This window comes from Syngnathoides biaculeatus, chromosome 7, assembly GCF_019802595.1.
Source record: "Syngnathoides biaculeatus isolate LvHL_M chromosome 7, ASM1980259v1, whole genome shotgun sequence".
NCBI lineage: Eukaryota > Metazoa > Chordata > Actinopteri > Syngnathiformes > Syngnathidae > Syngnathoides > Syngnathoides biaculeatus.
This window is the reverse complement of record NC_084646.1, coordinates 29,022,380-29,049,458: the sequence shown is the minus strand read 5'-3', so window position 1 is coordinate 29,049,458 and position 27,079 is coordinate 29,022,380. Positions and strand designations below refer to the sequence as shown.

The window sequence follows — 27,079 nt, the reverse complement described above, 5'->3', positions numbered from 1 at the left end:
GAGAGGCAGAAATTCTTGCTTCCTTGCAAAACAGTCCGAGCTCAGTGAGGTTGGATGGAGAGGGTTTGTGAACAGCAGTCTTCAGCTCTGCCCGCAGATTCTCGGTTGGATTCAGGTCTGGACTTTGCCTTGGCCAATCTAAGACCTGGATACCATTCCTTTGTAGACTTGGCTTTATGATTTGGATGATAAATCTCCGTCCCAGTTTCAGGTCTTTGCAGAGTTCAACAGGTTTTCTTCCGGAATGGTCCTGTATTTGGCTCCATTCATCTTCCCATATATTTGAACCATCTCCCCTGTCCCTGCTGAAGAAACCATGAGGCTCCCACCACCATGTTTGACAGTGGGAATAGTGTGTTCAGGGTGATGAGCTGTGTAGCCTGTACGCCAAACATATAGTTTTGCATTGTGGCCAAAAAGTTTTGGTTTCATCTGAGCAGAGCACCTTCATCTACACGTTTGGTGTGTCTCCCGGGTTGCTTGTGGCAAACTTTAAATGACACTTTTTATGGATATCTTTGAGAAATGGCTTTCTTCTTGCCACTCTTCCATCAAGGCCAGATTTGTGCAGTGTACGACTGATTATTGTCGAATGGACAGACTCTCCCACCTCAGCTGTAGATCTCTGCAGTTCATCCAGAGTGATCATGAGCCTCTTGACTGCATCTCTGATCAGTCTTCTCCTTGTTCGAGGTGAAAGTTTAGAGGGACGGCCGGGTCTTGGTAGATTTGCAGTGGTCTGATACTCCCTCCATTTCAAAATGATTGCTTGCACAGTGCTGCTTACGATGTTTAAAGCTTGGGAAATATTTTTGTATCCAAATCTGGCTTTAAACTTCTCCCCAACAGTATCTCAGACCTGCCAGGTGTGTTCCTTGGTCTTCATGATGCTCTCTGCACTTTAAACAGAACCCTGAGACTATCACAGACCAGGTGCATTCTTACGGAGACTTGATTACACACAGGTGGATTCTATTTATGATCATCAGTCAACATTGGATCCTTCAGAAATCCTCACTGAACCTCTGGAGTGAGTTTGCTGCTCTGAAAGCAAAGGAGCTGAATAATATTGCACGCCCCACGTTTTTTACTTGTTAAAAAAGTATAAATATCCAATAAATTTTGTTCCATTTCACGATTGTGTCCAACTTGTTGTTGATTCTTGTTAAAAAAAATAATTTTATATCTTTATGTTTGAAGCCTGAAATGTGGCGAAAGGTTGAAACGTTGAAGGGGGCCAAATACTTTCACAAAGCACTGTAACTAACCACTCAACTAAACCACTGAGATATATATATATATTTGGGCAATAAAAGAAAAGATATTTACTGTGAGTTAATACTTCACAAAACTAAATGTTTCATGTGAACAATGGATGACTTGACTTCCTGACTTCCTGTTTGAGGCTTGAAACCTTTTTTAATGGTACACACCACATTTTGGCACGAAAAGTAACTTCACATGGCACCGCTGAGTTTTTTTTTGTAATGAATGGAACCAAATGAGGCACAAGGTTAGTGTTTGTGATATTGTGAGGCAACATGTATGTGGATCTCATTCATTGTGGTGTCAAGTTGCCAGAGTGAATTTCTAGCTATTTTTTAAAACTTTTTTCTGTCATTGGCAATTACGTTAGTTTGAAGACAAAAATAAATGTTAAAAACCATCAGTGCAAATTTGCCACCAACTGTTAATCTTCTTGGCTACCTCAGTGTTGGCACAGACATATTTCATTGTTTCGTTCACCAAGTTTAACTTGACTGAAGTTCTTCATGGTGTAGGCTGAGGCTTGGGGCAGTTTAGGGAACACATCAGATGCTACACATCATGAAAGCCTCCTTTGCACTATATAATCTTAATCAAAGTGTTGCACTATCTCTGTGTGCCCTGAGATTGGCTGGCAACCAGTTCAGGGTGGACCCTGCCTCCTGCCCGTTAGTAGCTGGGTTGGCTCCAGCACTCCCACAACTCTTGTGAGGATTAGTGTTGAAGAAAATGGATGAAAATGGATGAAAAGATTTTTTTTAAACAATAAGTAAACAGAAAAATGGTGAATATATTGCCCTTTTTTTTAAGTCCATCCATTCAATAATTTTCGTCGCCGTTTAATCCTTACAATAGAACCTGGAACCTACCCATGCTATCTATGGGCAGGGCACACCATTAACTGTTTGCCAGCCAGTTGCAGGGAACATGGAGACAAACAACAGTCACACTCACAATCACACGGAGGGGCAATATAGTTTCCAATTAATGCATATTTTGGAGATATGTGAGGAAACCGGAGTGCCCGGAGAAAACCCACACAGGCATGAGTAGAACATGCAAACTCAACAGGTGGGGCCGGGATTGAACCCGAATCCTCAGAACTGTGAGACCAACGCTTTACAGCTGTACCACGTGCCACCTTTTATTTTGAAGCCAGTTTCGCAAAACTTTGCTTACCCAAAAAAAAAAAGGAATATATATACTGTGTGTATGTGTATATATATATACATATATTTCCTCACAAATACTATTATCTTCTAAATTGTGTCTCAGAACCAGATGTTTAATGTCTGGAAAATTAACGCTCATCTGTACAGCTAGTGTTTCATGTCTATATAACCCAAATGTTTCTTGTGCAAGTTAATGGGCAATACCTAAACTGGTCAAACTATTTTCCTACAAGGTCTAAAGTCAAAACTGATGAGATACAGATACATGTATTATGTTTGCTTCTGACTCCATCCATCCATCCATTTTCTTGGCTGCCTATCCTCATTAGGCTCTTGGTGAGTGCTGGGCAGGAAGCGGGGTCCACCTTGAACCGGTTGCCAGCCAATCACAAGGCACATCGAGACAAACAGCTCCGAACACAATCACACCTAGGGGCAACTTAGAGTGTCCAATTAATGTTACATGTTTTTGGGATGCGGGAGGAAACCGGAGTGCCCAGAGAAAACCCACCCAGGCACGGTGAGAACGTGCAAACTACACACGGGCGGGTCCGGGTTCAAACCCTTAATGTCAGAACTGTTGCAGCTGCGCCACCGTGTCACGCTGTAAAACATAATTCTGTTTAATAGAACATAGACATTGAATAAATTGTTTAGAACATTGAGAATATTTAATTTAAGGTAGGTATAAGCCCTTCCCTATGTTTTATGTGTTTGTCTCTGCTCTATTTCCTATTATGGATTTTTTTTTTTCAGTACTCCGATGCCAATGATTTACCAGCTGATCCACCGTGCCTGCTTCTGATTCAGGGTAACTATATCTTGTTTTGCAGGCTAAATAAAGCAAAATAAATGGTGCTGATAGTGGCTTTGATGTTGAAGACAAAAAAGCACTATTGATTATAGCATTATTTCCAAGAAAGACAATTAAGGAAGTTCTGAAATTACATTGTGTGCTTTTTGATCTAATTTGATGCAGTTAGTTTATGAGTTTCAGGTTAAGAAAAACTCACCTGTATATCTTGTATCTGGTTGAGAAGCCTTGTCTGTTCTTCTCCACAAAATCAATATACTCCGGAGAGTGATGGAATGGCCCCTTGTCAGACAGGAGCCAGTCCAAGGGGCCCCCAGGCTTGTCATTTGGCAGTGTAGCTGTTGCTGTGACTCCCACAGATCGCAAACAAACCCAGCAGAGAAGGCTGAGCCTGAACATGGGCCATGGAGCCATCAGAGATTAAGGAAGCTGGGGAGGGATGAGGGTGCTGCTAAAGGCTGGGGATGTGGCAGAGTGGGAACATTCAATAGCCACAGCCTCTCTGTGCAAGCTGGCTCTTCCACTGGTATAGCAAAAAGTCCTGCATCACTTCAAAGCCCCCGAAGCACCTGAATAAAACAGAGATCCAGGTAAAGATAAAGTACAAGGCATTCGGATGAAACACAAATACAAATGTTGTCATTATGTCCTATTTTTATTGCCTCAGGTATCAAGACTTATGTGATGAATTTATTAAGGGACATTCTATGTATAAAATGAATCGAAGACTGAAGTATTGTTAGTTGTCAAAGAAAAACGAGAGAATGTGCGTGCAAATCACGGTCACGCAATCGCCTACAGGTCACTCATGTCTCATTTTTTCCACCAGCTTAACCAACCTTTCAGACATTTCTCTTTCACTGGCACAATGCACTGCAATGTGCATGTTGCAGTGAGGCGTTAAGTCCCATTGCAATTGTAGTATTGAGATAGAAATCATTGAAGTTAACTCAGGCATGTGCCTGTGCCAAAAGTCATTCGATCTTAAAAAAAAAAAAAAAAAAACAGGCACCACTGAAAAACAGACAGTTGCTAGTGCATATATCTGCCAATACTTTGTAAACAATTGTTGAAGATGTGTTACAAAAGTGTGGTATTCTTTTAAAAACCTCAACTGAATAGCACTAAGGAATAAAATCTAATTTTGGTTTGAAACTTCTTTTGTTTACAAGCAGAACTGGAGGTGGCACAAATGAAGATATTGAGGTTGTCGTTCGGAGTGAGCAGGTTGGATAGGATTAGAAATCAGCTTCGAAGAGGAACAGCCAAAGTTGGATGTTTGGGAGACAAGGTTCGTGAGAGCAGATTTCAATGGTTTGGACATATCCAGAGGCGAGAGAATGAGTATATTGGTAGAAGGGTGCTGAGGATGGACCTCCCAGGCAAAAGAACAAAAGGACCTAAGAAAAGGTTGATGGGTGTTGTGAGGGAAGGCAGGAGGACAGTGGGTGTGAGAGAGGAAGATTCACGAGATAGGCTTGGATGGAAAAAGATGACACATTGTGGCGACCCCCAACGGGACAAGCAGAAAGGAAAAGAAGACGAATTCCAATGAAGTTGGACTTTGTATAAAACTTAAATAATAAAAACAGAATACAATGATTTGCAAAATAGATTCAGTTTGATTCACTACAAAGACAACATATGTAATGTACATACTGATAAAACTTTTACATTATTTTTAGAAGGAAATCTTCAAAAGCATTAATTTTCTTTGCCACATTTCCTCAGTTGCATTCATTTTAGATTTGATGCCTGAACACATTTTGAAAAGGTGAGACATGGGCATGTTTAAAACTTTCCTTTTCCTTTCCATTTCCTTTCATTCTAACAACACCAGGACTGGAAGACAATTATTGTTGAAGCTTTGTAGCTGGAAATACTTTCAATTTTTGCTTGACGTTTAACTATGCTCAATAGTCCATTGTCTCTGTTGTTGTATTTTACACTTCATAAAGTGCCACACGTTTTCAAAGGGAAAAAGGTCTGGACTTCTGGCAGGCCAGTCTAATTTCCTTTACTACAAAGCCACACTGTTGTAAGTGGCAGAATGTGGGTTGGCATTATCTTGTTGAAATAAGCAGTGATGTCCCTGAAAAAGACGTTGTTTGGATGGAAGCATATGTTGCTCCAAACCCTGGCTGTAGCTTTTAGCATTAATGGTACCCTCACAGCTGTCCAAGTTACCCATGTCATGGACCCCCAATATCATCACAGATGCTCTCTTTGGAATTCCATCCATCCATTTTGTTTGCCACTTTTCCTTGCGAGGGTCACAGGGAGTGCTGGACCCTATCCCAGCTATCAACAGGCAGGAGGCGGGGTACACCCTGAAGTGGTTGCCAGCCAATTGCAGGGAACATGGAGACAAACAGCTGCACTCACAATCACATCTAGCAGCAATTTTAGTGTCCAATTAATGTTGCATGTTTTTGGAATGTGGGAGGAAACCAAGCGCCCGGAGGAAACTCACGCAGGCACGGGGCGAACATGCAAACTCCATACAGGGGGATCTGGGATTGAACCCCGAACCTCAGAACTGTGAGGCCAATGCTTTACCGGCTGATTCACCGTGCCCCCCTCTCTTTGGAATTTTGCATTGATGATCTGAATAGCCTTTTTCTCTTTGGCCAAGACGAGATGATTTTTGTCATTTCAAAAAATAATTTTAAGTGGGGACAAAACACAGCGCCATTCCCAATTTGTAAATCTAGCTCAAATGAGCTTTCACATTGCATGGTAGAGTTTTAATTACATTTGTAGATGTAGTAACAAACCGTGTTAAATGACAATGGTTTTATCAAGAGTTCCTGAGCCCATGTGGCTATATTTTTTTCATGATGGCAGTTTTGAATGGAGTGCCGTGGGAGGGATTGAATGTTACAGACATTCACTGTTTGTTTTTGGACTCGGTGGTTATATGCAGTGAAATCTCGAGATTATATGAATGTTTTGATGATAATTTGGATTGTAGAGAATTAAATCCTGAAATTCCTTTCAACTGTACATTGACAAACGTTTTTAGAATCTTGGATTGCTCACACAGTTGTTCAAAAAGTGAGGAACCTCACATTATCCTTCCTTGTGAACAACGGAACATTTTGGGGATGCTGTTATTACACATAATCATGATATTTAATTGTTTCCAATGACAGTGTTCACCTATGAACTACTAAAACATTTTTTTATTTTTTTTTTAGCATTCTGTCAATGCCCCTGCGCTAGCTTTTTTGGTACATGTATCAGGTATCAAATTAATAATGAGAGAATATTAAAAAAATAGAATATTAAATATATTGTATTTGTGGCGTATTTAATTGAATGTGTCCCAAAGGACAAAGCATTGTTTTCTGTCTTTATTTACAGTCCAGGTGCAACATCACATCCTCTCTACAATATTACTCCCTAACACGTCTGTTTAATTGTTCAACACGTTCATCTGTTGACTTGTGAGTGCGATTGGTTGTTTGTCTCTATGTGTCCTGCGATTGGCTGGCAACCGGTTCAGGGTGTACCCTGCCTGATGACAGCTGGGATTGGCTCCAGGACTCCCACGACCCTCATGAGGATAAGTGTCTCAGAAAATGGAATGGTGGAAGGGTGGAGAGCTAGTTGGCACATCTGCCTCATGGCTCTGAGGACCAAAGTACAAATTCCAGCCCAACTGTATGGAGTTTGCATGTTCTCCCCGTGGCTGTGTGAAGCAAAGCAAAGCAAATTTATTTATATAGAGCAACAAATACAAATATTTAAATACAAAGAGACTACTGCTACTGTATTATTGCGTTCCGTCAGCATTTCTTTCATGTATTCAGGGCCTAAACGACTTAGTGATTTATAAACCAGGAGCTGAACTTTAAAATCTATTTGAAAGATGACTGGAAGCCAGTGTAAGGATTTTCGAATTGGTGTTATATGCTCTGACCTCTTTGTTCTAGTCAGAACCTGAGCAGCAGCATTCTGAATTAATTCTCTTTTGGGGAGTCCAGTCAGAAGACCATTACAGTAGTCAAGTCTACTTGAGATATAAAAAAAAAAAAACATGGATGAGCTCTTCATGGTTTGCTTGACACAATCAAGCTTTCACTCTAGATATGTTCTTCACATAGTAAAATGCATTTTTTTTGTGATTGATTTGATATGATTGTTGAAAATCAGAATACCAAGGTTTTGGACTTGGTCTTTTTTTTTTTTTTTTTTTTTTTTTTTTAAGATAGTGAGTCCAGGTATTTACTAACAGCAATTATTTTCTTTCTTGCCAAAAAAATTGACTCAGTTTTGTTTTGGTTTAGTTGAAGAAAATTTTTGCTCTTGGGTATGCTGGTTTCCTCCCACATCCCAGAAAAACACTTGTGGTCGGTTGATTGAAGACTAAATTTCCTTGGGCGTTAATATGACCACAAATGTTTCTTTGTTTTTATGTGATTGGGAGGCGTCTAGTTCAGGGTATATGCCACCTCTCGCCCAAAGAAAGCTATGGTAGCCTACAGCACGCCAGTGACCCTAGTGAGGATAAGTGAGATACACGATACTTTTGAGTGGGAGTTTACCCTTTAGAGTACCATAATAAACACACTCATGCATTTACTTTGTCTCATATACGGTGTTTCTGTCGGCTTGTCCCTTCCGGGGTCGCCACAGCGTATCATCTCAGATGAACGCATATATATATATATGTTTGGCACAATTTTTACGCCGGATGCCCTTCCTGACGCAACCCTTCTCAGGGAGTGGAGGCCCCAGTGGGATACGAACCCACAACCCCTTGGTTGAAATATTATGAAATGTAAATGTTTATTCGATTTCATAAGTTGTTGTAGTCCCCATGAGAGAACAGTTTGTTGAATCAGAAACATGAATGAGAAGAAACAATTGCAAGAGTTTTGTTAAATAAGACGGCTGAAAATGCATTATGCAAGCCAATTCCTTAACTTTCAATTTTCATTGGATACGATATGTCACTTTTGCATCACGTTCAAGGCACAGCTCACCATTTCCAAGTCCATTTTCCAAGCTACTTATCCTCACCAGGGTCGCTTGAGTGCCGTAACCTATCAAGCAATCATTGGGCGAAAGGCAGACCACACCCTGAACTGGTTGGCAGTCAGTCACAGGGCACATATCGACACCATCACTGAGTGGAAAGTGATCCCACACTCCCCACAACAAAATGAGGCGCATGTACCACTACATCATCAATAACCAGCTCAGCATGAACAAATTAAAATAAAAATCTAGAAAGAGGTGTCAAGTAGATGTTTTTTTTTTTTTCAAACAAGTTTTTCAAGTAATGAAGAAGAATATGTAATAGTTCAGGAGTCATAATTTATGTAAATTAAATTGATTAATTAATTAAAAGGAGGAAGTTAAACAAGAGAGATGATGAATTTTGCACAATCTTATCTAAGCAGAGACATGATTAAGCTGCACACGGATTAAGCCTCAAGCTGCACCTTCCATTTCTACACTTAACAATAACAGGCATTTAGCTGTTATGCTGCAAAAAATAATACAATAAATTGCCAACAGAGGTGACGTCAGCCCCAAGTTTGAGTGTTTTCAAATCCAGATTAAAAATTCTTCTTTTTTCTCATGCATTCCAGACTACTTCCACCTTTCAGTGATAACTCTTGCACTAAAAGCTTTTTTTAATTGTACCTTTTCTCAATTTTTTTATTTATTTATTTGAATGCTTTTAATCATATAAAACACATTGAGTTACCTTGTGTATGAAATGTGGTATATAAATAAATTTGCTTTGCTTTCCAATGAAATAAAGCAATACAGTTTTGTGATACAATTCGTAACTGCAAGTCTGAAACATTAATGGCCATAAAATAGGAAGACTAAAAACCTAAAAATAAACTGCAAAGAGCTCACATTCTCTTTTAATTCATTTGATTGCATATAAGTCCTTTAGCAAAACCTGTGCTCATTTTGTCAGTGTTCAATAGTTTATTCCCATCTTGAAAAAATAAATTTGTCTCAGGAGACTCACCATGCTCTGTTTAAGCTCAAGCAATGCACATTTCTGCCTGTTCTGTACAGCAAGTGGGGAAGCAATTTGAAAAGTATGACAACCCTGCTATTAACAATTAATTCATTCTCATGTAAGATTATTTTTTTTTATATCACTATGAATGTCATTATGGGGACACATCTTTGCTGCAGTTTTTAAAAGCATCGGCTTCCATTCTGACTAAATACCACCTAAATGTTACAGATGAAGTGTGCTGTCAAGAGTTACCCATTTAGTGCACTATGTCTGGCATGTTAATATCAGCACAGAACATATCGGTCATATTAAAGGACTCTCTAATCCTATGATCTAGCAGCTAGCAGTCTGAAAAGATGATGTAGGAGATTGTGGATAGAGAATAATCAGCTGTTCGATGTTGCTTCCTTGCTCTCTTCCTTCACTGCAAACATATTTGTTGTCCTTTTTCTGTTCATCCTTCATCAAACCACCCACTTGCTTCCGCCTCTGCATTCTGGAATATCTCTAAATCCCCCTTTTGACTCACATCCTGCATGTTTTTAGACAATTGCTGTGGCAGTCCTGTCTGCAAACATTCATCATCCTCAGACTGGTCCATGCCAGGTTTATAATCATATTATCTCCCAACAAAACCATCCTCAGAGGCTTTGTTGTTAGATGCCTGAATGACATCAGATACACAACATTCTCAGTTTACAAGGGCACAATATGACACCATTTAAATTGCATGCAAAATGCTTTTCATTTAGTATCTAAAATGTTCCTGTGTGAGAAGCATTCAGATAATTCAAAAATGCAGGCACTGGGAGCAGTTGAATCCACTGAAATATAACTTTTACATGTTGTGGGGCAACCACCATCCAGTAACAATGAAATAAAGACTTTACCCAAAACAAGAGAAATATAAATGAAAAAAAAATGAGCAGTAACCTGAGATGAAAGAACTTAATCAGGTCAACTGAGTTGCCAATTTTATGACTTGCAACTTGCTTGCCAAATACTTCAGAAATACCTGACTTGATTTCAGACTTTGTATCGAAGAGACTAGACTTTAACTTGAACTCGATGATTTGACAAGGTTATGAAGTCTGCAAAAAGAGAATGGGAGCATGGATGGCTTGCATCTCACGCATTAAAGACACAACAACAATGGACGTCGACCTTCATCTGTCACTACAAAACTCCCCCCACCCACCAAAAACAGTCAAAACTGTGCCAAACAAATATGAGCATTCATTTGAGATGTCATGTTGTGGTGACCCCTAGAGGGACAAGCAGAAAGAAACTTACTATTTCTTTCATGTATTAGGAGCCTAAACCATTTAGTGATTTAAAGACGAGGAGCATAATTTAGGATTGGAAGCCATTGTAAAGACTTTAAAATTGCAGTTATACACTTGGACAACCAGAGCTGAAACATTCTGAATGAGGTGGAGCTGTTGTTTTTGGGGTCTCGGTCAGAAGACCATTACAATAGTCAATTCTCCTTGAGATGAAAGCATTGATGACCTTCTCCTGGTCTGATTGACACATGCGAGCCTTCACCCTAGATTCGATGGTAAAATGCAGTTTTTGTGATTGATGTGATATGACTGTTAAAAATCCGGTCAGAATCAAAATCAGAACACCAAGGTTTCAGACTTTGTCTTTGGTTTTTAAAGATAGTGAGTCCAGGTATTTATGAAAAGCATTTCTCTTTTCTTTATTGCCAAAAAAAAATTGTCTTTTTTGTTGTTTTTTAGTTGAAGAAAATTTTGGCTGTTGGGTACGCCGGTTTTCTCCAGCATCCCAGAAAAAGTTGTGGTAGGTTGATTTTGGAAGAATCTGTTATTTCTGCAGTTCAGACAATACACAAAAATGGTCAGCAATACCAATATCCTTAATATCAAGTGAGAGAATCTCAACATCCTTAAAGATGACCAGGTCTAAGATGTGACCTTGAGTGTGAGTTGGACTAGTATGATAAAGAGTTCTTTGGAATTTATTTCAATGATTTAAACAACATGAATGTTAAGGTCTACGGTTATGACAAAATTGTGAGTATTCAATACAAATAATTGACAGCAATCCTGAAAATTCTTCCAAAAATCTTCCATGATCTCTAGGAGGTCTATAAATTATAACAAATATAATATTTGGGTCACCTTTAGCTAAAAAAAACCCCACAAACATTCAAAGTAGCAAAAATCCATCCATTCATCCACACATCCATCCATCCATTTTCTGAGCTGCTTATCCTCACAAGGCTTGCGGGACTGCTCGAGCCTATCCCAGGTGTCAACAGGCAGGAGGCAGGGTACACCCTGAAGTGGTTGCCAGCCAATCTCAGGACACACGGGCATTACATCAAGGGCCAATTTAGAGTGTCCAATTAATGCATATTTTTTGCAAACTCCACACAGGTGGGGCCGGGATTGAACCCTGGTCCTCAGAACTTTGAGGCCAACGCTTTACAGCTGAGTCGGTCTGCCTCTTATCTCGCGTTATCTTTTGTTCCTCTGATTGTTTGGCATCAACTTCATTCAATGATCTTTTAGTTGTGTACACATTTCTACCAGGCAGCACAGTGGTGCAGCTGTAGAGCATTGGCCTCACAGTACCTCGAGAAAGACATAATAACCAGGTGCATCATCTCAGTAATCTTCTTTGCCATCGCAATGAAAAATGGTTATGAAGTCAGCATATGTAAAGTGCAGGCACATTTAATGAAATTTGCAGTATGACAGCCTGCAATAATGAGGTTCATGAAAGACTTTACTGTTACCACCATATCTGTCGCTGGCAGCAGGTGGATTCTGTGAGGCCTTTCGAAGCTCATTCCTTGGGCAGCCATGAGTGTTAACACAAAAAAAACAAGATGTCTAGTCCTGAAGAATTGAAAAGTATTTGATAGGTTCTGGTTTATACTTACTGGAGCTACCCACCCACTCATGACACAGGAGACAGTCAAAAGCATCAGAATATTGTTTTGACTCCAGCCTGAAGGATTTGGATTCATCCAGAAAACAACCAAAAAGCTTGAGTGCTGGCTGAGCAAGGTGGACAAGTCAGGTATACCAGGAGCTTCAAAACCAGGATTTACTACTGCTGGTGTACAGAGTGACGATGACAACAATGACCATGGAAAGAAAGCTCAGGTGCTATTTGCAAAGATGGCTTGGCCTGCCTCATAGCTTGAGCAGTGGAGCTCAGTATGGCAGCATTAACATCATTCAACTCCCAGCCAGCAGTTTTGCTGAAGAGTCAATGGTGTCAAGGACATGGGAATTCCTGCAGTGAAGTGAATCACTGGATGGAAAACTGGCATCGGCTGGCATCCAGATGTGAACTGGCAGGAAGTGGGCCAGTGATAAATACAATACATGGAAGTGGCAGAACCCTGGTTGAGGCAAAATGCACTTGTAGGCTGGATAGAAACGTGGCAACAAGCAGGTATCTGCTACTTTCCAGTAGCTAAAGTTGACAAGCTCGAGGCAGAACTTGTCAGCACCTTGTTGAGGAGAAAGTACAGGCAAGTTTGGAGAAAGGTACGCTAGCAAGATGGTGGAAACTTGAAACCAATGAGTTTGGACTAAATAGGAAATGGGCTTGAGAAGAAAATCACATGATGTAAAAATCTGGAAAGCAGACTTCCATCAGATCGGGCTCCGAATCCAAGTTGCCTATTATGTTTTACTTAGTCCATTGTCCATGTCTAGGGTAAAAATACAAAATCTTCTTCTCCTCTATTTCCAGGAAGGGGATCCCAAGAACATGTGTTCAGTAGCTGCCAAAAAGCCCTTGGAAATGGGTGTTATAATTGCCGCCATAATGGACTGTCTCTGAGAGCATAGCCACTGTTAGCAATACCTTTAAGAGACACCACAAGACAAAGACCATCAAGTTTCACAGAGCCAGAGCAGTGCACCATCAAAGGACAGTCTGATATCCTTACCACCACCACTCACTGGAAGCTGGAAGTGGACCTTGGCAAGCAGTTGAAGTTCTCATATAGACTAATGTCAATTCATCTTCAACGAGAGATGAAGGAAGGGTGCAGGAGGCGAGGTCGGTGAACTCACTTCTGGAGATGAGTTGCAGATAATTAGCTGGTTGATCTCCCTGCAAGGTTTTTACACTGCTGGGCATCACTGGACAGCCGAAGAGGAAGCAATCAAATCTGCAATCTAGGGCACAGGAAAAGATAGTGGGTACAAGTGCATAAAGAAGGTAAGACAGAGTACAAATCCTGCTGGGGCTCAAGCCAAAGTTTGATCAACCTATAATGCGGTTGACTGGGCGAGGTTGTCTAATATTGAAGGATCAGAAACACCGCATGACCCCAAGTTTCATCAGTAATGATGTCTCCCAGTGAATCTGCAAGATGTATATTTCACCAAACTGGCGTTAGTAAAGATTAACTTGCCAGCACGTTAACACTACCTGCAAAGTAATGACAAAGGGTTGGGGCCATTGCTGGGTGAGCTCGTTATTGTGCTGGCTTTCCATAAAGACATTAGGGTGGGATTAGAATTTAAAAACTTATTCTTGCAATTATTCATACAGACAGGCTGCTTGGAGGTTTATAATTATTGTATGTAAAAATACTGTTTTAGTTGAGGATTTTAACCTGAAAATTTGGAGGTACTGTTTTAAAATAAGTCAACTTCTGTCAGGATCATGCTTGTCTATCCTAACGTTAGAATAAAAGTGGAACACTGATGACTATTTTTTATATCATTGAATGCTAGTATGAATAACAAGCACATGAAATGAACAAGATGTCATTCACTGGGTAGCACAACAGCTCAGGGGTCATGGGATAAATTCCAGCCCTGGCCTTTTTATGTGGATTTTTCATCTCCTTGATTTTTTTTTTTTTTTTTTTTTTTACCTGTATAAGATTATTTAGAAAGACGGACTAAATGAAAATAATGTAGTAATATCATGTTGTGCCTATTTGGATGGAATTTGGATTCTGATACAAAATTATTAATTCAAATAAACTGTATTTTTGTTGATGCTGCAAAACTTTTTAATTTCTTGCAGCCATTACTGAATTTATGTTGCACCCCAAACATCGAGTTTCCTTTCGCGATTTGGTTATCAATGGCATTGTTGGAGTTTTGACTCTCACCTTTTAGAGGACACAGTGCATTTGACGAGATATGGGAACTCCCAGCTCTAATCTTTTTGTGAGTATTGCAGCAGCCGTTTTCATTGGAGACAATGACAAACCAAAACATTCAGCCTCTAAACATCTGTTTCATATATTACAGGATGCCAAGATGGAACTGGCACCTGTGGTGTGTGTGTGTCAGTGTGTGCCTGCAGGCGTGCGTGGGACCATGCGTGTGTGCGTGCGTGTGTGCGTGGGTAAGTGTGTGGGACATCACTTTGAGGGTGCAATATCAAGACCTCAGGCAAATACATGAAATCTGAAGCCCTTATCACATGTCACATATGTCAACAAAACGATCATTGCGTATATGGTTTTGCTGTACCATGATAGCGCGCCATGCTGTGGAGGCTCGAGGCACAAAAGCTAAGGCATGCCTCACAGCTTGGCACCTCCAGTAGGAAGCATGTTGGCAGTGTCATTTCATTGTGACAACAGCAAGAGACTTGGGTAGAGTTGTACATTGAAAAAAACATAGATTTGATTGAGAAGAAAGGGAAGAAATTAAGAGTCCCAGTGCTCTGACCTCTGGGGGTTAGTAAAATGTAGTGCCATGACATTGTAAAGAAAGTACAGTGATGGATGGAGATTTCCACTATTTTGAATGTACCAGGTTCGTTAAGAGGAGTAGAAACATTGATTTGAGCATTTTTAACAATGAAAATGTTGGCTTAAAATAAATGACAGTCATCCACTCACTTCTTCCCTTTCTGTCACATTTCTTCCTCCTCCATATTATAAGCAAAGTTTTCCATTGTAACAGATAAAATACATATTGCTCAGTTGTCACCTACTTTGTGTGAAAACTAGCAAAGAACCAGACGACTTTCTATTTGGTCACCTAGAAGCAAACGGCAAATATGTGCAATCTTGCACTACATCATTGTCATCCCTGCACCATCATTTGGCCTACCTCGGGATGGGTGTTGCAAACACCAAATGCAGTATGTAAACTCCTTAAGTCAGGTCACATCAGATGATGTGTGTATTACGAGAATTTTTATAAACTCCCATTGAATAAAAGCTGTGGGTGTCACTGATGGTGTAGTGGTACACATGCCTGACTTTTTTGCGGGCAGCATGGAATAAATTCCCACTCAGTAATGGTGTCGATATATTCCCTGCGACTGACTGCCGACCAGTTCACGGTGTAGTCCACGTTTCGCCTGGAGTTGGTAGGTGTAGGCTCCAGCACTCCAGCGACCCTTGGGGATAAGCGGTTCGGAAAATGTAGTGAAGAGAATACAATGTATAAAATCTAATTTTTAGTCCTTCCTGGGAAACATGGTCATAATTTGATCATTTACCATCAACATAAATTGATGTCAAGACAATGATAGCACGAGTTATACCCCTTTGGGGGATTGCTGACATGATTAAAACATGTCATTAGAATTCTTTCAACAGGATCCACTTTGTAAATTGACTGCGAGCAAACCCCAAAACTATTGTAAAAGTAGGAAAACAGGGACTGATAAACTTTACATCTTTCCTTCTGTGCTGACTAATGAGTTTTTTTGAGGGCCCTAATTAACCCAGTTATCTTTCCGGCTACAACCATCGACATTAGCTCTCGTTCCAGTGCCCAGGGTAAAACAGCCTTTGTTGAGTTGTAATATGGCTGCTAGTTGCATTCATCCGGCTGTCTCACAAACAAATACAAAGAAATAGCTCCCATAGTGTCCTGGGAGAAAGACATCAAAGACAAAAATGTCACTGTGTGGAGGCGCATGATTGTTCATGAATAAACATGGAAAGATCTGAAGTCTATTAAGTGTGATGAAAAACACATGGCCACCAATTGGAATATGGAGCAACTTTCCAAGGCCAATGGTTAAAGGTTTATTTCATTTTTTAAAAAAACTTGTTTTCGGGTCAGGTATGATTTATTTGATTAATTTTAAGATATGTTGTGCACCAAAACACGAAGCAATGTGAAATGGCAACGTTGGTTGTTAGAAAATATTATGTATATAAAAATATATACCCTGAACTGGTTGCCAGCCAATCGCAGGGCACATCGAGACAAACAGCTGCAGTCACAATAACACCTTGGGACAATTTAGAGTGTCCAATTAATGTTGCTGTCATGACCAGAAGTTCCAGAAGAAGAAAGCAGTCCCCCACGCGGGGGTGAGGTGCTGGGCAATAATTCAATGTCACAGTCATACGGCCGGTGAGGCGTAAGAGACTTGGCCTTTGCTTTTGAGAAAACTTATATTAAGTCAGAATAGCTGGGAGGCAGGAGTGACAAGTCAAAATCCGGTTGCAAGTCCTCCAACATTATTGGAGCAACCGGCGGGTCTCCCTTCTCAGGAGGTGCAAAGCATGCAACGCCACAATTCAAACCCGATGATTTGATTTGGGCACAGGACTAGTCAATGAGGTGGTTATGCTCTTTGATATATATATATATATATATATATATATATATATATATATATATATATATATATATAAACAGTGCCTTGTGAAAGTATTTGCCCCCCTTGAACTTTTCAACCTTTTGCCACATTTCAGGCTTCAAACATTTAATTTTTTTGTCAGGAATAAACAAGTGGGACACAATCATGACGTGGAACGAAATTTATTGGCTATTTTAAACATGTTTTACATATAAAAACAACAGAAACATGAAAAATATCATTCGCCACCTTGCAATAATACTTAACTTTTGCTGCAATTACAATTGCAAGTCACTTGGGGTATGTCTCTATCATTTTTGCACACCGAGAGAATGAAATTCTTGCCCATTGTTCCTTGCAAAACAGGTTGACCGCAGTGACATTGGATGAAGAGTGTTTGTGAACACCAGTCTTCAGCTCTGCTAACAGATTCTTAATTGAATTCAGGTCTGGACATTACATTGGCCATTCTAACACCTGGATATGTTTATTTATGAACTATTCCATTGTCAATGTGGCTTTATGTTTTGGATCATTGTCCTGTTGAAGGATAAATCTCTGTCCCAGTCTCAGGTCTTTTGGAGACTCTAACAGGTTTTCCTCCAGAATGGGCATGTATTTGGCTCCATTCATCTTCCCATCAATTTTAACCAACTCCCCTGTCCCTGCTGAAGAAAGCAGACCCAAACCATGTTTGACAGTGGGGATGGTTTGTTCACGGTGATGAGCTGTCTTGCCTTTATGCCAAACGTATCGTTTTGCAATTTGGGCAAAAAGTTCGATTTTGGTTTTATCTGACCAGAGTACCTTCTTCCGCATGTTTGATGTGTTTACCGGGTGCCGTGTGCCAAACTTTAAACAACACTTTTTCTGGATATCTTTGAGAAATGGCTTTCTTCTTGCCACTATTCCATAAAGGCGAGATTTGTGTAGTGTACCGATTGTTGTCCTATGAACATACTCTCCCACCTCAGCTGTAGATCTCTGCAGTTCATCCAGAGTGATCATGGGCCTCTTGGCTGCATCTCTGATCATCTATTCCCTGTTCAAGGTGAAGGTTTAGAGGGATGGCCGGGTCTTGGTAGATTTGCAGTGGTCCGATACTCCTTCCATTTCAATATGATTTCTTGCAACGTGCTCATTGAGATGTTTAAAGCTCGGCAAATCTTTTTGTATCCAAATCCGGCTTTGAACTTCTCCACAACTGTATCTTGGACCTGCCTGGTGTGTTCCTTGGTCTTCATGATGCTCTCTGCACTTTAAACAGAACCCTGAGACTATTGTTGAGCAGGTGTATTTATACAGAGACTTGATTACACACAGGTCGATTGTATTTATCATCATCAGTCAACATTGAATCATTCAGAGATCCTCACTGAACTTCTGGAGTGGGTTTGCTGCGCTTAAAGTAAGGGGGCCGAATAATATTGTACGTCCCACTTTTCAGTTTTTTATTTGTTAAAAAAGTATAAAACATCCAATAAATTTTGTTCAACATCACGATTGTGTCCCACTTGTCGTTGATCTTCTTCTTCATTTCCTTTCGGCTTGTCCCAATTAGGGGTCACCATAACGTCATCTTTTTCCATCTAAGCCTATCTCGTGCATCTTCCTCACAAACACCCACTGTCCTCATTTCCTCCCTCACCACATCCATCACATTTTTCTTTGGTCTTCCTCTCGCTCTTTTCACTGGCAATTCCATCCTCAGTACCCTTCTACCAATATACTCACTTTCTTTCCTAAGAACATGTCCAAACCATCTAAGTCTGCTCTCACTAACCTTGTCTCCAAAACATCCAACTTTGGATGTCCCTCTAATTAGCTCATTTCTAATCCTATCTAACTTGTTCACTCTGAGCGAGAACCTCAACATCCCACTTGTTGTTGATACTTGACAAAAAAATGTTAATTTCATATGTTTATGTTTGAAGCCTGAAATGTGATGAAATGTTGAAAAGTTCAAAGGGGCCGAATACTTTCACAAGCTACTGTATATACAATGAAGAAAATAAGTATTAGAACACCCTGCTATATTGCAAGTTCTCCCACTTAGAAATCAAGGAGCGGTCTAAAATCTTCATTGTAGGTGCATGTCCACTGTGGGAGATAATCTAAAAAGAAAAATCCAGAAATCACAATATATGATTTTTTTTAACAATTTATTTGTGTGACACAGCTGCAAGTAAGTATTTGAACACCTGAGAAAACCAATGTTAATATTTGACACAGTAGCCTTTGTTTGCAATTACAGAGGTCAAACGTTTTCTGTAGTTGTTCACCAGGTTTGCATACACTGCTGGAGGAATATTGGCCCACTCCTCCACACAGATCTTCTCTAGACCAGACAGGATTCTGGGCTGTCACTGAGAAATACGGAGTTTCAGTTCGTTCCAAAGATTTTCTATTGGGTTTGGGAAACTTGTTAGGATAGGCCAAAACTTTGATATGCTTCTTACGGAGCCACTCCTTGATTTTCCAGGCTGTGTGCTTCGGGTCATTATCATGTTGAAAGACCCAGCCACGACTCATCTTCAATGCTCTGACTGAGGGAAAGAGGTTGTTCCCCAAAATCTTAAAATACATGGTTGCGGTCATCCTCTCCTTAATACAGTGCAGTCGTTCTGTCCCATGTGCAGAAAAACACCCCCAAAGCCTGATACTACCACCCCCATGCTCCGTAGTAGGGATGGTGTTCTTGGGATGGGACTCATCATGCTTTTTCCTCCAAACACGATTCACGGAATTATGACGAAAAAGTTCCATTTTGGTCTCATCTGACCACAAAACGTTCTCCCATGACTCCTCTGTATTGTCCAAATGGTAACCGGCAAACTTAAGACAGGCCTTGACATGTGCTGGTTTAAGCAGGGGAACCATCCATGCCAGGCATGATTTCAAACCATGAAGTGTTAGTGTATTACTAACAGTCACCTTGGAAACAGTGGTCCCAGCACTTTTCAGGTCATTGACCAAGTCCTGTTGTCTAATCCTGGACTAATTCCTCACCTTTCTAAGGATCACTGAGACCCCACAAGGTGATGTCTTGCATTGAGCTCAACTCTGATGTTTAGCTTCTTCCATTTTCTAATGATTGCTCCAACAGTGGATCATTGAACCAGTGTTCAAATACTCTTGATATATATATATATATATATATAATATATATATATATATATATATATATATATATATATATATATATATATATATATATATATATATATATATATATATTCGAGAGTGCATGAGTGCGTGAAGAGCTGGTCAAATGTTCCACGGAGAAGACTAACACTACATTGCTTCTCCTGAATTTGCGATCCAACTTGCTGATGGCACCTCCTCTGAAGAACCCTTGACTAGACGTTACCAGGGAGGCAGACGAGTGTAATCCCTCTGTAGTTGGAACACATTTCTGGTTCCTCTTCTTAAATAGGGGAAACACCACAATCCTTCTAATCCATAGGCGCTCATCCCAATGTCCATGGAATGTTGCAGAAGAGTTAACCAGGGCAGCCGTATGACATGCAGAGCCTTTTGTCAGGGACACGGCCAAGCCACTGCCCTGGGCGGAGCTGACTCCGGCTGCAGCCCCACACCTGAACCGTGTAGACACTAATTAGGCCAGGTGTGTAAACCTTGAGTTTGTCACTCTCATTTGCCAGTTCGTTGTTATTGAGAATGCATTCGTTAGTTAGTTAGCGACTTCTTTCGGCTTTGTCCCATTAGGATTCGCCATAGCGTAACATATCAAATGAACTCTCATATTTGTTTGGCATAATTTTTACACCGCATGCCCTTCCTGACGCAACTCATTTTTGGTATCTCAGTGAGATACAAAATCACAACCCCTGGTTTACCAAACCAATGGACTAGAGCTATGGGGCCTCATTTATCGGCGTGAGTATATGAGCCTCTTGTTATGTTTTCACCTTGTTGTCACGAGAAGGGTTTCTGTGCCACCACAGCTAAGTCTTGTCAAGTCTTGTTTTTTGCCTAGGAGTAATCCGTCTTCGTTTTCATGTTTTTGGACCTTCCCTGTTGCCACGTCTTTTTGTACTGCTGTGGTTTTGGACTGCTTATCTGTGTATGACCTCTGCCTGGAATAAAAGCCGACCACTTGAACTACAAAGCCAAGCTCCTCATTTTGGGTGGCATGAAGGCCACCAGACAAGATAGAGTGGGGGTTTGAATTTTGAAAGAAGGCAGGAAAAATGTAGTGTATAACATGAGATTATTTGCTGAAAAATTTGTGCAGGTTATATAGAAATTAATCCAAATGGTTGTTGTTGTGGTCTAGTTCAATATTTTTAATGTCATAACATAGAATATATCAATTTAATAGAGAATGATGATCACATCTGCAACCATAATGGATTATTTTTCAGTACACAGTATTGTAAATAAAAGCACACACACTAAGAGCTTCCTCTCATGCCCTTATTTTGCAATCACAGATGTCAAATGTTTCCTGTAGTTGTTTACCAGGTTTGCACACACTGCAGCAGGGATTTTGGCCAATTCCTTCCAAACAGATCTTCTCTAGATCAGACAGGTTTCTGGGCTGTCACTGAAAAACACAGAGTGTCAGCTCCCTCCAAAGATTTTCTAGTGGGTTTAGGTCTAGAGACTGGCTAGGCCACACCAGAACCTTGCAATGCTTCTTAGGGAGTCACTCCTTGGTTTTTCTGGCTGTGTGCTAAGGGTTATTGTTATGTTGAAAGACCCAGCCACGACCCATCTTCAATGCTCTGACTGAGGGAAAGAAGTTGTTCCCCAAAATCTCACAACACATGGCCGCGGTCATCCTCTCCTTAACACAGTGCAGTCGTCCTGTCCCATGTGCAGTTTTAGTGTATTACTAACAGTCACCTTGGAAATGATGGTCCCAGCTCTTTTCAGGTCATTGGCCAAGTCGTGTCGTGTAGTTCTGGGCTGCTTCCTCCCCTTTCTAAGGATATTTGAGACCCCACGAGGTGATATCTTGTTTGGGGCTCCACTCCGACTCAGATCTAATTCCACCAACAGTAGACCTCTTTTCACCAAGCTGCTTGGCAATTTCTCTGTCACCCTTTCCAGACGTGTGGAATTGTACAATTTTGTCTCTGGTGTCTTTGGACAGCTCTTTGGTCTTGGCCATGTTAAAAGTTTGATTCTTACTGATTGTATGGGGTAGACAAGTGTCTTTATGCAGGTAGCGACCTCACACAGTTGCATCTCATTCAGGACAATACATGAAGTGGAGGTGGACTTTTAAAGGCAGACTGACAGGTCTTTGACAGTCAGAATTCTATCTGATAGGTGTTCAAATACTTATTTTCAGCTGTATCACACAAATAAATAGTTTAAAAATCATACATTATGATTTCTGGATCTTTCTTTTTAGATTATATCTCTCACAGCGGACATGCACCTATGATGAAAATTTCAGACCCCTCCATGATTTCTAAGCGGGATAACTTGCAATATAGCAGGGTGTTCAAATACTTATTTTCTTCACTGTATATGGCATAAATGGAATGTCGTACCAGGGCCCCACCGACTGCCGGAGGAGAAGTCCTTGTTTGTTTTTACACACTTGGTCATTAAAGCTGATTCTGATTCTGATGTGACAAAAGCGCTTTTCGGAAGGTCTTTCTCATTATAGGGAGCCCAAATCCAGCTTTTCAGAAAAAGGACATCACACCAACTGTCAAATGTGGTGCTGGTAGTATGTGTGTCAATGGCTTTTTAGATTTAGGGTGCCATTAAATTTTCACACTGGTAACTTAGAATTGTTTTTTTAAAATTTCCCTTAGAAAATGAAATCATTTCAATACTGAATTTTAAAGTCACTTGAATTAAATTTGTTTGATATTTACATTGGCCTGATTGTCTTCATGGCGACATGGTGAAATAATCGCTTAAGAGTGTTGGCCGCACTGTTCTGAGGACCGGGGGTCAAATCCAAACACCACATGTGTGGAGTTTTCATGTTCTCCCTGTGCCTGTGTGGGTTTTCTCTGTGCACACCAGTTTCCTGTCACATCCCAAAAACATGTGTTAATTGGAGACTCGAAATTGCTCTTAGGTGTGATTGTGATTGGGACTATTGCTTGTTTCCATGTGACCTGCGATTGGCTGACAACCAGTTAAGCGTGTACCCCACCTCTAGCCCAATGACAGTTGGGATGGGCTCCAGCACTCCTGCAATACATCTAAAGATAAGCCGCTCAGAAAACAGATGGATGGATGATTGTCTTTAACATTTAAGTGGGGAAACTGCAAAAATATAAGAATGTGGCCAGTACTTTTTTATGTCACTGTAATTTAGCTACTATTGCCATTTTATTGGAGCAATTTGCTTCATTTTTCAAGTAACTTCCTCCACACTTTGCTTACTTTATGTACTGTGACACAGTTCAAATAATCTGGTATCTTTTACACACAGACACACACACACACTAACACATACACGCACACACACACAATGAACATTGTATTGGACAGTATCTCTGATAAACCTGACCTGAAACACTGACAAATAATTTCCTAAACCTTGTTAGTTGTATGTGAAATTTTGTACTCGTGCTGCATTCGCTCACATCCAGTAAAACTCCTAGGAACTAAGATGAGTTGAGTTAGAGCCCTGTGAATACTGTCAGTTTCAAATTCAACTTGAAATCATATGACCATTTTTGCATTTCATTTAAATTGGCAATAATATGATTGTGTGTCCAGTAGCGTGATGGAAAACCAACATTATTGATTGTATGTTGTTGTTTATGTTTACCTGTCTATTCATTGCTAAAATCTATAAATGTGCAATTGAACTGTATAGCACTGTGTCAAATATTTTTATTTGTTGAAAAGGAGAGAAATTAATAATAAAACCTATAATTCATGAGCTTAATGGTGAAAATCCAACCAAAAGTAAATATTATTATTTGTTGTTATTTTAACTATATTGCATAGGGTAGGGGTGTCAAACTCATTTCTCTCGAGGGCCACGTTGTAGTTCGGGTTTCCCTCAGAGTGCTATTTTGACTGTGAAACAATAAAAATTTTAATCGTCTCATCATGTTTACATAATCAATTTATGAGCCAGAATCCGAATGAGAAATCAAGGATAACGTGTTTTTCACCTATTCATGTTTGATAACACAAAATTTCTTGTAATATCTCAACTTCATCATTCATGATATATGACAATTTGAAATTTTGGTACATATTTTTTCAATAATCATGGAAATGGAAACTCTAGATTTGGCTTCGCAGGCCGCATAAAATCATGTGGTGGGCCGGATCTGGCCCCCGGGCCTTGAGTTTGACACATGTGGCGTAGGGTCTTGCATGTGTGAAAATTCACTTTGAGTGTTGCTGTTTACAATTTGTAGTGTTGAAAAATTGCATTGGATTCTGATTTTACATATTTTTTGGTATTCAAAATAAAACGTTGCAATATTTTCAAAATCCAGGATATGTAATTTTTTTATTTTATTTGTTAATTTGATAATATTGTGATAATACTCAGCATTTTGTTAATTTTGGTCATGTAAGCGTGTCACAAAATGTTCGTATTCAATACTTGATTAATTATTTGTTGAGAATTTGGTAGATTTTGTGGAAATGATTGTTAATTAATCATGTCTTAAAACTCCGAGCTGCAAGCAAAAGGGGCAATGCTAATTTGGGAAGAATAGAATGACTTCTGCTGTAAAACATCCATCCATCCATCCATCCATTTTCTTAGCCGTTTATCCTCACGGGGAGTGCTGGAAATTATCCCAGCTGTCAACGGGCAGGAGGCAGGGTACACTCTGAAATGGTCGCCAGCCAATTGCAGGGCACATTGAGACAAACAGCCACAGCCACAATCACACCTAGGGGCAATTTAGAGTGTCCAATTAATGTTGCATGTTTTTGGGATGTGGGAGGAAACCGGACCACCCGAAGAAAACCCACGTCGGCATGGGGAGAACATGCAAACTCAATACAGGCGTATCCAGGATCAAATCCTGGATGTCAGAACTGTTACAGTTTTGCCACCGTGTCGCGCTATAAAACATTATTCAGTTCAATAGAACATAGACAGTGAATAAATTGTTTAGAACATTGAGAATATTTCATTTAAGGTAGGTATAAATTCATCCCTATGTTTTGTGTATTTGGCTTTACTCTATTTTCAGTAAGATGTTTCAGCATTTTACGCCTCATTAGGACCTATTGGGATTATTATTTTTTTTAATTTCCAATATATTAATTCTCACCTGATTGCTCCATTGTGAAACTGTGGTTATAGCTGGCAAAATGTCATTGGAAGTTTCTCTTCTATTCCAAATTCCATTTTTTCATATGAAGAGGTACTTGGGAGTTTAAATTTCTCCCCATTTATTTTCTAATTATCAAATCCACAATAGTCAGATTAAATCTACCACTTACATCTATGCCTTTCTCATGGCGTTTCAGGAATCAATGTACTCTACATTTCCTCATAAATTAATATTTTGAAAGTTAAGATGAGCAAAAAGTGAAAATGTTACCTCCAAACTTAGATGGTGTGATTCAGTTCATAAAATTAGTTAAGGTTATTCAATCTACTGTCGCTAAGTGTTAAGGCCTTTTTCCGTCTAATGGCTTGCCTGTTTCAACAGTCCTGAAAATTGATTAGTTTGGTGAGTGACAGCGTTTCTTCAGCATCTGTGCTTTTACAGAATATGTTAAGACTCAACATTCAATTACCAGTCACCCAAAAGGGATATTTCAGTTTAATTCCCCACCATCTTCATCTAAGACATTCAATTTTAATGCCCAAGTAAATCCCAAATCCCTGAATGCCATATTTTAGTTACCAAATTTTCTATTCATGTATTTTCAACCTTAACCCATTCACGCATTTTCTGCCTTTTCAAAGCCCTGCTTCCAAACATTTTACAGAGTGAAGACAAACTTTTCAGTTTGCACATTATCATAATATAATGGGATATGGATTAATGAGCAGAACAGTGAGAAACCACCAATATTGCAGTATTCTTTTCTTTTCATCCTGAAATGTTGTGTTTTTTTTCCTTTCTTATCTTCCTTTGTCAGGCTTATTACAACTCCCACGTCGCAATACATTACTTTACGGTATTCCACACTTCCATCTCTGACAGCATGCGTTTGATTTTTCACATCAAAGTTTGTTTACAGATTTTTACTTTGAATACAGTTATGTGCACGTAAGTTTTAAGTCTCATAGTACCATAGGGATCTTCAAGATTTTTGTTGTTTCCTGTATCTGACATCATGAGGTAAAAGTTTTGGAACTAAAGACACAAACCTCATTAGATAAGCCTTCTACTTTTGAGCTACATTATTATTAACACGCATGTGTACCGGCATTAATATAATTGATTAGCCATCTGAACAACAGTGGCTATATGTTAATTTTAAAGAAAAACAACAATCCAACATGTCCAGATGTACAAGTATAGGGGGAAAAACGTTTTGCTTCTTCTTTGTGCAGTTTTTAAGGAACTGAGGGTGGAAGGTCAGTGTTAAACTGTGAGAACAAAAAAGCCTCTTAAGTATGCAATTTTCCAGGTGCCAAATGTCACTGTGAGCCAAAATATCTCTTTTCATTCAGAGATCACATGTAATTTATACGTGGGGCTGTACCATGCAAATGTTGTAGAAAAGTGGATACATGACAAGTTGACGACCTTCCTCTTTGTGTTGGGGCGGGAAGCTCATGCAAGGCAAGACATTCATCTTTTCATAAGATGAAACAGTGTCCCTTTCAGGCTTGGACACGGTCAGGTACACTTTTCTCCCAGGATAGATGAGGACACAGTTGAACAGTGGCACTGTTGTGGCCCAATAAACAGTCTGACGCTTTGGCACTTCAGACAAAAAAGTGTGAAGTGGCAGTAAAAGTTACATTTGTGATTGAGTATCTATCGGAAAATTGTGCTACAAAACCATCCTTGTCTTCCTCTCTCTGTAGCAAGCTCTTCAAGCGAAATATGATCCTTTCACAAAAAGTTCAATACCAAATATTGCAGCTACTACAGCCGAGCCATGTAAGAGAATTACATTTTAAACACTATCCTTTGCTCATTAAAAGTCATGTTCAATGTTTCCACAGCCATCTATGAGGTGCAGCCTCATGGTGAAATGCAGAATTCTTAGATGAATGGACTTGACGAATATAAAATAGCCGTGATAGTCAATCCAGTACATCCTGTATGTACTGGTAAACTGTAAAGTGTGTTCAGTGTTACAGTTTGACCTTGGCTTTGTATG

At 39.8% G+C, this 27,079-nt stretch overlaps 1 protein-coding gene across 1 annotated transcript in view; it reads right to left on the bottom strand.

Annotated features, from left to right (window-relative positions):
* brinp3a.2 (bone morphogenetic protein/retinoic acid inducible neural-specific 3a, tandem duplicate 2) overlaps positions 1-13,363 on the bottom strand; it is an 80,063-nt gene extending 66,700 nt beyond the window's left edge. The window contains exons 1-2 of the mRNA XM_061825688.1: positions 13,312-13,363; positions 3,452-3,821 (exon numbers count right to left, since the gene is read on the bottom strand). Of these exons, the coding sequence (XP_061681672.1) occupies positions 3,452-3,666 (215 nt within the window). The 5' untranslated portion in view covers positions 3,667-3,821; positions 13,312-13,363. The remainder of the gene's footprint in view (positions 1-3,451; positions 3,822-13,311) is intronic.
* Positions 13,364-27,079: the final 13,716 nt, after the last annotated feature.